Raw genomic sequence first — 15,046 nt, forward strand, 5'->3', positions numbered from 1 at the left:
TTAAATTTTGAGTATAATATAAGGACCAAAACTAAAATGTTTCAAAAAACAAAAAACAAAAAACAAATAGAGGGATCATTGTTGAAATTAAACCATTATATTATAATATAAAAAAATAAAAATAAAAAAACCCCTCGACTTGGACACTTGTCATAAGGAAGATATTTTTTTTATACAATGCTTAGAAGTACCCATAGCCCCTCCCCAACCCTTAAATAGGAGGATAATGTACTTTAGCACACTCAAACTCACGTCCTCCTGCATTGACAACAGTATAAATATCAATCAAGCTAAAACTCAATTAATGAAGGATTTTTATATATAGTTTATAGATGAATTATAATTGATTATGTTAGTATATTAATCAAAGTCATGTATTTTAATATTCAAAGTACAAAATAAAGCGATTAGTCTCCTAAGATCGATATATATATATTAAGAATTCTTCTCTTTGACAAATTAATGGAGAAAGAATTACATCAACAAAATTTGAATTCTGATTATTAGGATGTCAACAGAGAATCTTAACTATTGTTCTCGTATGTAGTCTGACGGAATTATTCTCTCTTTTCAAGGGCCTCGGTTTTTATGCAATTGATCCTTCACCTCCCTTTTATTCCTTTCTCTTGTCTACTGCATTTAGACCCTTCACCTTTCCTTTTTTCCTATTGCATTTAAGTCCATTGATTTTGTCTTGAGATTCTTTGTTCTTTTGCCTGTCAACGCAACCATATAGAGCATTGGTAGCATTTTATCATGAAATCTACCCCAATTTTGGATGGCAGATAGCATTTGGGTGAATTTTGTTAGAAACATTAGAGTCATAGAATTCTAACAAACTATTAACCCAATTTTTACACTAAATCAATAAGATATACTTAATTTCATTCATTGGAGAAGCTATTGAAGTGATCAGGATTGTATGCTTCTTCATATATTATTTTTCTATGGTAGAATATAATAGGGTAAATATATTTTTTGGTACATGTACTTGGTTTCAGTGTTCAAATTGATACTTCAAGTTTTCGGTCCAATTTGGTACTTAAATTTGACTTTTGTCACACATTTTAATTAGTTTTTATAACATTTTTTTATGATGTGGCATACATGTCACATCATCAACTGAATGGTATTGCCATATCAACAAATACATAAAAATCAAAAAAAGTGTAAAAAAATTTTAAAAATAATCTATAATATATATAAAAGCATGAGTTTGGAAAAATTTTTGAACTGACGAAAATGCCTTTCATTTTCCATCATATTAACAAATTAATTTTAAAAATAATTATAATTTAGCTTAGAATTATTAGTTAAAAAAGTTGTGCTAATTTAAAAACAGAGTTATTACTTGAATGGAACTCTAAGTATAAAATAGAGATAAAAATTATAAAAAGTATAATTTAATTTACAATTATTAATTAAAAAAATTCACTTAAAAAAGTTGTGTTAATTTTATTGATGTAAAATAAACTAATTACTTGAATAGAATTCTAAGCATCTTATTAAAGCTATATACCAATTAAAATTTAAGTTAGCTTTATAAATAACATTCCGTAGTTAGATATATTTATTCAAGTAACATCTAAGAAAAAATTACCAGTAAAAAATGGAGAATTTTAGGATTAATAAGTTAAAATCATATAAAAAAGAATAAAGAATTAAAGCAATGGTTCTTCGAAGAGGCAAAATTGAATTATACTTGAACAAAAATGACATCGGCAAGTGATCAAATATTATTTTCAATGATGATGAGGTAATATAACACTATGATATCATTTTTTAAAATTTTCCATAAATTTATACAGTATGAAGCAAACACTCTTTTTTTTAATTTATTAATTTATTTTAAATAGCTTTCCTATTTATCTTGAACTAATATTATAATTGTTGCTTGTTGTTTTGCTTTTGTTTTACAAATTAAGAGAAATTATCGTTATCAATGATTGAAAACAATAATTCAAAATTTTAACATGTAAAATTACATCTAACATTTTTTATTTTTGGATAAAACCTGGATTGCATATTTTATTCAACTAAAAATGTAAAACAACAGCTTATTAAAATTATTACCCTACAAAAGCAGGCTCAAACTAAGTACATTCTAATCTAATGCCTAAATTTTGCCTAACCCCAAATCCCAAAGTAAAAATAAAGACAAGATTAAATTTTTTTTAAAAACATGCCTAAAAACATTTTAAAAATTTTAGGGGTTTTCAAAAGATTTTATAGAAAGTTTAAGTTATTTAAAAATTTTTGTATTTTTAAATTTGCAACACTTAGAAAATGTATTTGAATAACAACTTTAATTAAAAGTTAGGTACTAATTTAGACATTTAATCTAAATTTAGATTAAAAAAAGTATATTTAGCGAAAAGAAAAACATAGATAATTGACTGTAATAAACACTAGGTTATGAGTCCATCAATCATTACTAAAGTAAAATACTAGGTTTTTCCACATATAAAATTCATATCAAACTGAACGATATTTTATTATGTTAGATAATTGAGCTCCTTTAATTGATATGTACAATTACATTAATACCTACCATTATAATGCTTTTAATGAAATTCACAACACGAATTAGCTCAACATAAATTCAATTAGAAAATAAAAATAATTAAAAAAAAGATTTGTTATATAATTAAAATAAAAACAATTCGACTCCAAATCCGACCAAATATAATAAAGGACGACAAACATTCAAGGAAGAGAATCTTTTTCTTCTCTATTTTTTTGACCAAAATTATCTCCCATTAATCTCTATGTCCGTTGATTCAATACATCGACAAAATTAAAGTATTATTCTAATGATATATTCATCTTTCTCATATTTATATATAAGATATATTAAAAAGTTATACATAAAACATTTGTCATTTCAATTATAATTCATTAAATAAATAAGATTTTCATAAATAAGTTTTGACTTTGCACACAGTTGACATATGTATTATGTAGGCAGGTGTTTGAAAGACGGAAAATGAGGGGCGTCGTTGGACGGCAACGTCATCCATAGCAAGGCCCAATCCTTAATTTCTTCAAGCTTAAAATATTAAAAAGGTTTTAGATTAGAGTAGAACATTTTAAGGGTTTGTCTTCCCTCCACTACTTCATGTCGATTATTATTCAATATATTAATAAACTGATTCTACATATTTTTATGATAATGATTAATGTATTAGATGTTAATGGATAAAAAGTAATAGATTAGATCTTAACTCAAAATTAGAATAATTGAATTTAGTTGAATTGATAATTCTAGCACTTGAGTTTTGTCGAAACCATTTTTTTTAAAACAAAAATAAGTTATCGACTTTAAAAACAAAAATTGGAGTCGCCACCGATCCTTGATTGAGGTGTGATCTGCTCACCTTAAAAACGACTTTGATCTGCGAAATTTGAGAAACCAGGTTCGGGAGTCAGTTACGCACGAGGAAGGGTTAGCACCCTCGTAGCGCCCAAAAATCGGTACCAAATTTGATTATTTTATATCTTGATGTCGAATATTTGAAAAGAGTTAAAATAAAAAATTTAAAACTCGTGAATGAATTAAAATGATAAACATTCTTATTTGCACACCCAGTGAGTTAGGGCACAATATCTTTAAATCTTCAAAATCAAGTTCGTATTTGGTTTTAGAAATTCTTATTTCGAGTTGATAAAATGTCACGACCAGTAAGTTAGGACCCAACATTCTTGGATTCCCGAGAATAAGCTTTTATTTGAAATCTTTGTGAACTTATTACAAAATAAATATTTGGTTTTCCAAATTCATCGAAAAATAATCACAATCCAGTAAGTTAGAACACGATCTTTCTCGAGAATCAAGAATGCCAAATATTTAAAATTTAAAAAACAATTTTAATGCTTTGACGAAACCAAAACATATTTTCTTTGAAAACATGATAAAATGCGAATGCATATATATGTATTCAAAAATCATGAAAAATGAATTAATAATAAAATATACATACATTTTAGAAATAATAAACATAAAAACGTATAAATATAATATATTAGTAGATTATAAAAATATGGATATATAGGTATATAAAAGAAGAATGCAGAAAATATATTTATTAAAATTTTGAATAGTGAATGTATATATATTATAAAAAATGTATATATATTCGGATTATAAAATATATAAAAAAAACTATATAAATATTATAAAAGAGAAATATATGTACGTATACATATATAAAACTAAGAAAATAAAACAATAATAAAATATATAAGATATGAATATGAATTTAAAACATTTAAAATGTATACATATATATAACAAGATACATATGCGCGTATATGTGTATAAGTATAATAATAATAATAATAATAATAATAAATAATAGTATTATATAATATAATAACAAAAATAACAGCAGCTTAATAACAATATCAATATTAACAAACTAATATATAATCTAATTTGTAAAAGCAAATACAATGGACTAAATTTGAATCAAAACAAAATTAAAAACACAAAATCAAATTAAAGCAGAGGATGAATTTGCAAAATGCGTGCAACATGGATGGCAAAAAGGGAAATTAATCCCACCCTTGCAAAACGTTGTGCAGCATGGGATTAAAATAGAACAGATTTAATATGTCATGGAAAAATTTGAAAACAATAAAACAATGGTTTTGAAATGATGAAAAACATGAAAGGATTAAAAACGTAAATAACCCATCAATGCTTAAAACCCATTTCAAATCCTAATTAAAATCTCTATTCTATCTGCAACTTCAAAGTCACATTCATCTTCTCCTCTGCTTTTCACGCCTAAATCCCTCCTTCAACTTTGATTCCGACGAAGCATAGTAAGGGCATCGACGGCGCGCCAACACTGGTAAGAACCTCTTCTCTCCCCCTTTTATTTGCTTTTAGAAACAAGGAAAAATAAAAAGAAAAACAAATAAAGAAACTGGGAAAAAGAAGAACCAAAATCGTCACCTTCAAAACTATTTTTTTCTGATCTTTTTTCTCTTGTATTTTCTTTTATTTGTTTAATACAAAACTTTGTCCAACCCTAATTACAGAAATCAATTGGCTTTTTATAGCCATATCCTTTTTTACAATTTGCTCCCCTTCAGTCACTCCCACTGTTTGTGGTTTATTGCAGGTAGAAACGGTGTTATGCGAAACTGCTGATCGTGGGTGAAGCGACGTGGGAGTGATGGGCAGTTGCTGCAGCGTGTGAGTAGCGACGTGGGGGCGTGCACGGCGTTAGGGTAGCTGCTGTTAACCCTGTTTAGGGTTAGACTGAGATTTGGGGTTTGGTTTAGTGATTTGGGCCGGCCAAATGTAATTGGGTTAGATTGATTAATTTGGGCCTCGGGCATCAATTGGGTATTACAAGCTTAATAATTAGGGTTGATAGAGATTCGATTTGCATTGTTTTTGGGAAAAAATTAGTTACCTAACCATTTTTGAAAAACAAATGTTATTAATAAATTAAAACAAATTCATAAATTTATTAGAATATTAAAACAAATAAATTCATAAATATTCAAAATAAATATTTAGATTTTTTAAAAATATATATTTGAAAAACCAATAATAAAAATGAACTAGAACCTAATGAAACAAAAATCCATTTTTTGTTAAAAATAAACAAATATAAAACAAAAAGTTTTTTTTTCGTAAGTTAAACTTTTATATACATTTTCAAAGTTATTTTCAGTAATTTATATTATAAAAATATAAATAAAAGTAGTGATTTGGATAATAATATCTTTTTAATCTTGCGATTCAAAAATTGATTCGAATCGAATATATTTAAGTAATAATCAAACTAAAATCAAATTAAACACTGCTATTTAGGCTGATTTTCTCAACAATATCAATATTGACTGAGTTAAATTCAAATCAATAATATTTTTTAAAATTCAATTAGTTTTGCATTTACTCAAAATAAGAATTAAGATGCTTGATTTGCATAATTTTAATTGATAAGCTTATCAATAATCAAATTAAATTAGCTAATGAGACCTTAGCAATGTTGGCAAATGTTGAGGCTTTGGGATGTTGAAATTCTAGGTTGAACTCCCACTCTGGGTAAAACATGTGTTGCTTGTCTCTAGAACTATTCTAATTTAGCTCTAGATATAGTAAAGTTATTAGTTCGATTATGCTTTTGTAATGCTTGATTTTAATTATAGTTGATTTAGATATTTATTTTTTGTAATTATAATCATATTTGTAATATTTAAAAAATTAAATTAAATCCAGTTTTTAAAAAAACTTGTTACATCAATTATATTCACCTTAAGACGGATCGAGTTTGGAAAATGACGTTCTCTAATGCTTAAGTTAGAGAAAGAGTGTGGTAACAAAGAAAAGTCGATAATCGGGTTGAAGATATCGGTGATATATGATGATGATAAGAGAAAGATGATCTCCCATAGTGGATAATACCTCCTGTCCTTATGTTTGGTCCTCAAACTTGCTTCTTTTTGGTTGCTGGTCTAAGGAGGAGTCCTACATTGTACTAAACTGAGTTGGCAGTGCTTCACAACTAGCATATTTGTCTTTACTAACATTATAGTATTGTTGCGAATGAGAAAGTTCCTAGCCTATAACAATGAGTACGACTAAACAATAAGTGTTGTGAGAATGTTTGACATTCGTGATGAATGTGACAACTGTGATAGGGCTCACCCAATCGATCTTATTGGAAGGTGAGTGGTGGAGTCATCACGATAATATCGATCATAACAACTCCCTTTACTATGGTTCTACAAGATAAATATTTAGTTAGAGGGTACTAGAGGTTTTCCTCTAGAGCACAGTTCAATGGTCGAGTCAATGATCAAATAAAAATATAAAGAGAATGTAAAGAAAAATTAAGAATATTGAGAAAGATATAGCTTCTTCTCTTTAGACTAATGTGAGAGATATAAAGGAGAGAAAAGTATTTTGAGGTGTATGGTGATGCCTAAAGTGTATTTTAATGATATAAATAAGAGTGTTCTTATTTATAAGAAATGTTCTAATGGGGTGCAAGTTACACAAATTGAGTAAGTGCAAGATGCAATTGGGTGCACCTAGTGCTTTGTGGTGTGCAACCATTAGAGGTGCAAATGGTATGTAACCATTGGAAGTGCAAAAGGTTGCTCGAGAATGCATAAAGCTTCATGAAGTTACTTACACTAGTATAATTAGTATTCCAATATAACACTTGTCCTTTCTAAATTTAAGACAGATTGTAAAGTGATCTAGTGAAAATATGTAAGGCTTACAAATATTAGAAATTTAAAAATTTACAATTAATATAAAACCTAGTCAAACATCTAAATCATGTCTAATTGAATATAACACTTGTCACTTTTAGGCTTGGAGGAGATGTTTGTTGCTTAAGAGAAAGATGAGTGACTAATTGATTGTAGAAAGTTGATGAGATGTTCTTAAAGGTTAAAATTAAGACTTGAGAAAAATGATGGAAAATCATGACTAATTGTCCTTCATCTCAATCACACACGTTTGCGTGCGTGGAACTCACGTAGAAATTTTCCTTCTCCATATTCATTCAAAGAGAAAAATAATTTTTTTTTCATTAGAAGTTATCAAAACCAAAAAGCCAGACAAGTTCAAACACTTCTGTTTTCTCTTTCTTTTTGTATTTTTCGAGAAATTTCTCTCTCCAATCCATTTCCCAAGCACCCCCACCACGCTCCCCCTCTCTCTTTAATTTGAAATTCTCCATTTATGTCCTTATTTATTACACCATAACGCACCCCTAAGGGGGAAAAAGATTTTTTTTTCCGCCCATTTCCTTCAAAAACTACTGCTACTACTTCTCTTCTTTGTTTTCATCTTGGGCCTCTTTCTTTGTTTCTTTTTTCCTTTTAATTCAAATGGGTTTTCGATTTTGAGCTGAAGGTGTGTACTTTTTTTTATGTGTTTTGGTATCTGGATTAATTTTTCGTATATTGGTTATAAAATTTCCTCTTTTGGAATATTGTAGATCTGTTTGATTCTTTTAGGGTTTTTGGTAATGATTCTTTGGAAGATTGTTGATTATTTCACCTACATTGTTTGTAACCTGTGATCTTCACAATTATGAATTTTTTGTAAAAAAAATGATTTCTTGTATTTTTGTTTGTATTTTCAGTTCAGACGTGCTTTGCTACCATCATGGCATCTGTGAATCCATTTTTTGACGACTTGCAAAGTAAGCCTGAGGTTATTGATCCTCCACAAAATGAAGACATTATGGATTGCGAAGCCGTTAATGATCCTACTCAAGCTGCTATTAAACCTAATGTGACTGTGTCTAGCAATGTTCGTGAGCTGCTGGAGTGCCCTGTTTGCTTAAATGCAATGTACCCGCCAATTCATCAGGTTTGATCATATGAAACCTTATAACCAGTGATTGCTTCCATGAAGTTGTTTACTTGCACATTCTATATTTTGTCTTGTGGAGTCACTTTCTATCCATAATATCATTTCAAATTACATTACTTGTAGAAATCATCCTAAGGATTTCTTAGCAAACAATGTCTATTTACAAGTTGATTCTATTCTGCACACACTTGCCATCGGCTGTATTGATTTAACCTCACACATTAACATGGTCACATAGGTTCAATATTTTATATTTGAATATCTTTTGACGTTTTTCTTCTTGTTTTACTTCTAGTTGTTTATCATTACTTACCTAGCCCTCATGTTTTCAACTAAGAAGCTAAGGCAAAACATGTTAGCATTCCATGGCTAGGATGGATCCAATCAAGAACCTATTATATACATGTTTAAAATAGCTCCTTTTGAAGGACTGCTACATGGAAACTTCTTCTGTCAAAAGAGCCAAATTCACTCTGATAACGAGAGCATCCATCCCAGCTGTAATGTATACTTAGCAGCACTATGGAATGAAATTCCTTTATCATTGTGCTCTTTATTGGCTTGTGAATATATTATATAATATTGTATTTTGTTGCATCTCTTTATAGTGAAATTAACATGAACATTGTAAACTAACTGCTGATTTTTTTATTTTTAATGCAGTGTTCAAATGGACACACATTGTGTTCTGGTTGCAAGCCAAGGGTGCACAACCGGTGCCCCACATGCAGGCATGAACTTGGTAATATTAGGTGTCTTGCGTTGGAGAAGGTTGCTGCATCTCTTGAGCTTCCCTGTAAATACCAGAGTTTTGGGTGCATAGGCATCTACCCGTATTACAGTAAGCTAAAACATGAGTCCCAATGTTCTTATAGACCATATAGCTGCCCCTATGCTGGGTCAGAATGCACCGTCATAGGTGATATTCCTTATCTTGTGGCCCATCTGAAAGATGATCACAAAGTTGACATGCACAATGGGAGCACTTTCAATCACCGTTATGTCAAATCAAACCCGCACGAAGTTGAGAATGCTACATGGATGCTAACGGTATTATTGCTTTATCCTTGTGCAGCATATCTCATCACATTTTGGTTTCTCTCTAACCCTCTAGAAGAGGAATTATTCTACCATTTATGCAAATTCAAGAACTGGAAATTTATAAAGTACATACCATTGAAAACAATCTTAGTGGAGATCTGAAATTTATAAAAGATATGGTTCACAATGGTTAGAGAATCATATAAAGTATATACCAATGGTTTCCCCTATTATTCTACCATTGAAAACAACCTTATTAGTGGAGATCTGAAATTATTAAAGTGGTTTTGCTTCTATGTTGCTTGGAGTCCCCATACCCTCAAGACTCTCCAAGTACATGGAAAAAGCTTAGCAAAAATTTATATTCGTGTCAGACAATTGCATCCTACTCTCAAGTAACAAAACTTTCCTGTAAAAAAATGGAGTCTTACTCGGTTGATTTCTACTTGAATAAGAAATTATTCTTTCTTTTGGTCAATGATATTCAATAGATTAACTTTGTTGTTTTGAATTTTAATTTAAAAGATTTTGAGAGGAAGTTTGTCACTGATAGTTGGATTTGTTTGCACAATTTTAGGTTTTCAGTTGCTTTGGCCAGTACTTTTGCCTACATTTCGAAGCCTTCCAGCTCGGAATCTCTCCCGTCTACATAGCATTCTTGCGGTTTATGGGTGATGATAATGAGGCAAAGAACTATAGCTACAGCCTCGAGGTGGGTGGGAACGGGAGGAAGATGATTTGGCAAGGGGTGCCAAGAAGCATAAGGGACAGTCATAGAAAGGTGCGTGACAGTTTCGATGGTCTCATAATACAACGCAACATGGCTCTGTTCTTCTCTGGGGGAGACCGGAAAGAATTGAAGCTTAGAGTGACAGGAAGGATATGGAAAGAGCAGTGATGGGGGCTGTAGTATCCATTGAATCTGTCATGTTGTGATGGCAAGTAGAATGTTTGATTTGGGTATCATTTAGTCATGTAATTTGTTTGGGGTTTTGTAGGAGGCAAGCTCTCTTTGCTTTATGCAGCATGTATGAGATATAATTGGAAGATGTAGCTTTCATATTTTTATGCCAATTAGTATATCCATTTCCTATATTCCTTATGTTAATATTATTGGATCTTACAAAAAAAGGCTCAGATAAAAGTATTTTTTAAATAATAAAATAGGTAAATTGGGTTGGCTTAAGTCTAATAAAAGTCCAAAACCCGTACTATAAACAAAGGTTTTCCTAATTTGAACCTTGAACTAAATTAAAATTTAATATAATAGTATAATACAAAATTATAATTTAAATTTAATTATAAAAATATATAAATATTTATAAATAATATTTTTAACAACAAAACATGTAACTCGAGTTCAACTTTGAACAATATATTTGTAGAAAGTGACATTTAGGGTGTGTTTGGATGGACGTTGTATTTACTTGCCGTTAGTGTCAAAACAGCAATGACGGTGAGATTAGATAATATAGCGTGAGACAAAAAGTAAGCTAAATGCACCCCACCCTACTGCCCATCCAAACCCACCGTTACGCATATTGTTAGGTATATAAGTTATACTAGATTATAAGGGTGAAAAATAATGAATATATATAATTGATAAAAGAAATGAGATTTTAATTGAAATAGAAATATTGCAAAGACTAAAAATTACATTGTTTATCATAACTTGAAAAGAATGGGATTTTGATAATTTCGCAACAATCACGAATTCCCCAATTGATTTGGTTTGTATAAAAGTCTTAAACTTAAGCAAAGAGTCATCATGTTTGTTTCGTGTAGCAATTTGATGAATCTGAAGACAATGAGTTCCAGAAGGTTGTTTTAGCTTCTAGACTTGTTTCTTAGGCTATTCTTGCTCATCAAATTTGCTAATGGCTTTAACCTAAGTGAACGAGAAGATAGAATCCTATACAAAGACAAGGAGAGACAAGCTCAACTGGAGTTGAAGCAAAGCCTGGTCGATGATCATGGACTACTTTCTTCTTGGGGAATTCGTGATTGTTGTCAGTGGAAAGGTGTCGAATGCAACTAGCGAACCAAGCTTGACCTTTGTCCTGCCTTTAGTGATGAACCGCTGAGAGGTACCATTAATCCTTCACTGCTTCAACTTCAGCATTTGAATTTTCTATATCTTAGTGATAATGATTTTAGGGGCAGTCAGTTTCCGGATTTCAATGGTTCCTTGAGCAGATTAAGGCACCTAAACATTGCCAATGCTGGATTAAGTTGGAGAATACTTAACCAGCTGGGGAATCTTTCAAGATTGGAGTTCCTTGATCTCAGTGGCAATAATTATAGCGTTATAAGCTTTGACTGGCTTTACCATCTATCTTTTCTAAAATATATTGACCTTCGTTCCAACCATGTTGGAGAAAACAATTGGCTGAAATTAGTGAATAAGCTTCCTCTTCATCTAGAAAATTTGCAGTTGAGGTCGTGTGGCCTTCATGGTATAATATTGTCCCAACCTCTAAATGGTTCTTTTGCATCTCTTATTAGAGTCATTAATGTCTCCAGAAACAGGCTTACTTCTTCTTCTGCATTGAAATGGTTGACCAATATAAGTAGCAACCTTGCTGAACTTAACCTTGAATATAATAACTTGATCCAAGCCTCAATTCCAGGGATTTTCAGGAACATGGCTTCCCTTAAACATCTTTATCTCTCGGACAATCAACTTAGAGATGGGATTCAAGGAATTCTTGGGAACATATGTACTTTACAAACATTGGATCTTTCCCATAATAACTTGACTGGCTTGTTTCCCCAGTTGCCTCGGTGCATAGAGAGTTCATTGGAGATTTTCAACTTGGATTGGAACAGCCTTCATGGTCCATTGCCTGATTTTACAAGGTTTCCTTCCTTGACAACACTCTCTCTCCCATAATTAGTTGAATGGCTTTTATCAAAAGGCTTTAGTCTAGCTTCTTCCAAGCTTGTTGTCTTGGCCCTGGATGGCAACCAACTTACTGGTCCATTACCTAATTTTTGTAATAATGCATTCATGTCTTTGGAAGAGTTGGATATCAATCACAACAGGTTCAAAGGGACAGTGACTGAAAGTTTGGGGTGCCTATCTAGGCTTAAGCATTTGCTTGCTTCTTAGAATTCTATGGAAGGTATCATATCTAAAACCCTTTTTAAAAATCTCACCGAATTGCTGTCACTCGATTTATCTTTAAACTATTTAACTCCGAATTTCAAAAGTGACTGGGTTGCCCCCTTTCGGTTGAGACACCTTTCTCTATCGTTTTGCAAAGTGGGGCCATACTTCCCAAAATGGCTTCAAACTCAAATTGATTTACAGCATCTAGATATCTCTAGTGCTGGAATTTCAGACACCATACCTACTTGGTTATGGGACATCTCCGTACTTGAATTTCTTGAATATTTCTAATAACCAGATGAGTGGCATTCTGTCAGACGTATTATCACCCAACACTCTGTTCATCACTGAAATGGATTTGAGTTCTAACATGTTTGATGGTTCGTTGCCACTCTTACCTTATATTAATGTGTTGAATCTTGCCAAAAATAGGTTCACCGGATCGCTCGATCCTTTTTGTAAGATCACGAGTAAGTATTTGACTTTTCTTGAGGTTTCTGGTAAACTTTTATTTGACGAGCTTTTTGAGTGCTTGTTTCCTTGGAAACAATTTCTAGTTCTGAATTTAAATAATAACAACTTCTCAGGGGAAATTCCGACATTTTTGGGATCACTGTTTTCACTTAAAGCTCTTAATTTACACAATAACAATTTCTCTAGAGAGATACCTCTATCTTTGAAGGATTGTAGTAACTTAATCTTTTTGGACCTAAGCAGTCTGGAAATATACCAGCCTGGATAGGTGAAAACCTTCCATCTTTGGTATTCCTTAGCCTACAAGCTAACGACTTCAATGGAAGGATACTTGCCAACTTTTGCTGGCTGGCACATATGCAGATCTTGGACCAATCTGAAAACAATATCTCTGGAACAATACCATCGTGCCTAAACAATCTTACTGCCATGGCTCAAAAACGAGTTTATACATATGGAGGTGGTCGGATTTTTGAGTATGTTATCGTTTTCTTGTTTAGGCGTACAGGCTATAACTATGTTGAAAAGGCAAGGGTTAGATGGAAAGGAAACGATTATGAATATGAAAGATATATTGGACTGTTCAGAGTCATTGATCTTTCAAGCAACGGATTAACTGGAGAGATTCCCAATGAGATAACAAGTCTGTTTGAACTGGTTGCACCCAACTTGTCTAGAAATGGTTTGACTGGTTTGATCCCTCACAACATCAATCAATTGAAACAATTAAAGTCACTTAATTTGTCAGAAAACCATTTGTCAGGTAGAATCCCGGTCACCATGGCTGATCTAACTTTCTTGAGTTACTTGGACTTGTATAATAAATTGTTAGGAAGAATCCCATCAAGCACTCAACTCCAGACTTTTGATGCTTTAGTATTTGTGGGTAATGCTTTAGCATTTGTGGGTAATCAGGCACTTTGCGGGTCTCAAGTTACGGTGCAATGCACAGAAGATGATACGAATCCGAGCAAACCAGATCATAATAAGCTTGAAAATGGAGATGTATTCAGGAAATGGTTTTATGCACAAATGAGGGTTGGATTCTAGATGGGGTTGTGGGGAGTTTTTACTGCTTTACTATTGAAGCGCTCTTGGAGATGTGCATATTTTTGGCAATTTTACTAATAAAGTTTCATTTCTAACTTTATTTACGGAAATAGACCAATTTTTTCATTATTTACCGAAATAAGCCGAAAATACTAAAACGCGTCCATATAGGAGCGTTTTAAGGGGAAATTCCAGCAAAACGTGTCCTTGATGGAGCGATTTTGCCATGTCAGCACAAAACGCACTAACGTGGATACACTTTGCTGACGTGGTAAAATCGCTCCCTCAAGACGCGTTTTAGCCCGTGTTTTTCTAATGTTAGAGCTATTTGCATGTTTAGTGCCTAGGGTTTGTGGGTTTAGGGTTTTAGGGTTGTAGTGTTTAGAGTTTTTTTTAGAAAAAGAATTAAATTAGGTTTTAGGGGGTTTAAATAAATAAATTAAATTAGGGTTTAGTTTTTTGAAAAAAATAATTTTGTGTTTAGCTTTTAGGGCTTTTGTAAAAGGGTTTAGGTTAAGGGTTTAGAAAAAATTATATTGGCAAGAAGGATTTTGTTTTTTTTCATAGTAGTTTCTGAAAAATTAATTTTGAGAAGACAGTTTTGAAAAGATAATGTCAAAAACGCTTCAAGCAGAATGCACTATCAGCAAAATTACTGAAAAAAGCTCCCACGTGGACACTCTTTTTCTACAGTAGTTCCTAAAAAAATAATTTTGAGACGATTCTGAAAAAATAGTGTCAAAAACGGTTCAAGCATGATGCACTGTCACTAAAATTATCGAAAAAAGCTCACTTTTTTCTATAGTAGTTCCTGAAAAAATAATTTTGAGAAGATGGTTCTGAAAAATAGTGTCAAAAATGCTTCAAACAGGATGCACTGTTAGCAAAATTACTGAAAAAAGCTCCCATGTGGACGCTCTTTTTCTACAGTAGTTCTTGAAAAAATAATTTTGAGAAGACGGTTTTGAAAAAATAGTGTTAAAAACGCTTCAAGCAAGATGCACTGTCAGCAAAAT

The 15,046-nt window shown here is 31.6% G+C and overlaps 2 protein-coding genes and 1 long non-coding RNA gene across 3 annotated transcripts; all 3 read left to right on the forward strand.

Annotated features, from left to right (window-relative positions):
• The first annotated feature begins 4,429 nt into the window (after nucleotides 1-4,429).
• On the forward strand, nucleotides 4,430-5,479 carry LOC107903079 (uncharacterized). Its single transcript, XR_001685695.2, has 2 exons — nucleotides 4,430-4,856; nucleotides 5,130-5,479. It is a non-coding gene; the product is annotated as an uncharacterized lncRNA (long non-coding RNA).
• A 1,898-nt stretch (nucleotides 5,480-7,377) lies between these two features.
• On the forward strand, nucleotides 7,378-10,487 carry LOC107904725 (E3 ubiquitin-protein ligase DIS1). Its single transcript, XM_016831190.2, has 4 exons — nucleotides 7,378-7,888; nucleotides 8,121-8,350; nucleotides 9,017-9,403; nucleotides 9,972-10,487. The coding sequence occupies exons 2-4, from the start codon at nucleotides 8,144-8,146 to the stop codon at nucleotides 10,290-10,292; spliced, it is 915 nt and encodes a 304-aa protein (XP_016686679.1). The 5' UTR covers nucleotides 7,378-7,888; nucleotides 8,121-8,143; the 3' UTR covers nucleotides 10,293-10,487.
• A 357-nt stretch (nucleotides 10,488-10,844) lies between these two features.
• On the forward strand, nucleotides 10,845-14,030 carry LOC107902546 (receptor-like protein EIX2). The gene is made up of 4 exons (XM_016828705.1): nucleotides 10,845-10,850; nucleotides 11,433-12,253; nucleotides 12,939-12,999; nucleotides 13,224-14,030. Exons 1-4 carry the CDS (start codon nucleotides 10,845-10,847, stop codon nucleotides 14,028-14,030), a joined length of 1,695 nt encoding a protein of 564 aa, XP_016684194.1.
• Nucleotides 14,031-15,046: the final 1,016 nt, after the last annotated feature.

This window comes from Gossypium hirsutum, chromosome D05 (genome assembly GCF_007990345.1).
Source record: "Gossypium hirsutum isolate 1008001.06 chromosome D05, Gossypium_hirsutum_v2.1, whole genome shotgun sequence".
Taxonomy (NCBI): Eukaryota; Viridiplantae; Streptophyta; class Magnoliopsida; order Malvales; family Malvaceae; genus Gossypium; species Gossypium hirsutum.

Coding starts and splice junctions, on each gene's coding strand:
- LOC107902546 (XM_016828705.1), top strand. Junction 12,254..12,938: donor CCATTGCCTGATTTTACAAG/GTTTCCTTCCTT, acceptor TGCCAAAAATAG/GTTCACCGGATCGCTCGATC. Junction 13,000..13,223: donor AGTATTTGACTTTTCTTGAG/GTTTCTGGTAAA, acceptor GGACCTAAGCAG/TCTGGAAATATACCAGCCTG.
- LOC107904725 (XM_016831190.2), top strand. CDS start 8,144: ATGGCATCTGTGAATCCATTTTTTGACGACTTGCAAAGTAAGCCTGAG. Junction 8,351..9,016: donor TGTACCCGCCAATTCATCAG/GTTTGATCATAT, acceptor TTTTTAATGCAG/TGTTCAAATGGACACACATT. Junction 9,404..9,971: donor ATGCTACATGGATGCTAACG/GTATTATTGCTT, acceptor GCACAATTTTAG/GTTTTCAGTTGCTTTGGCCA.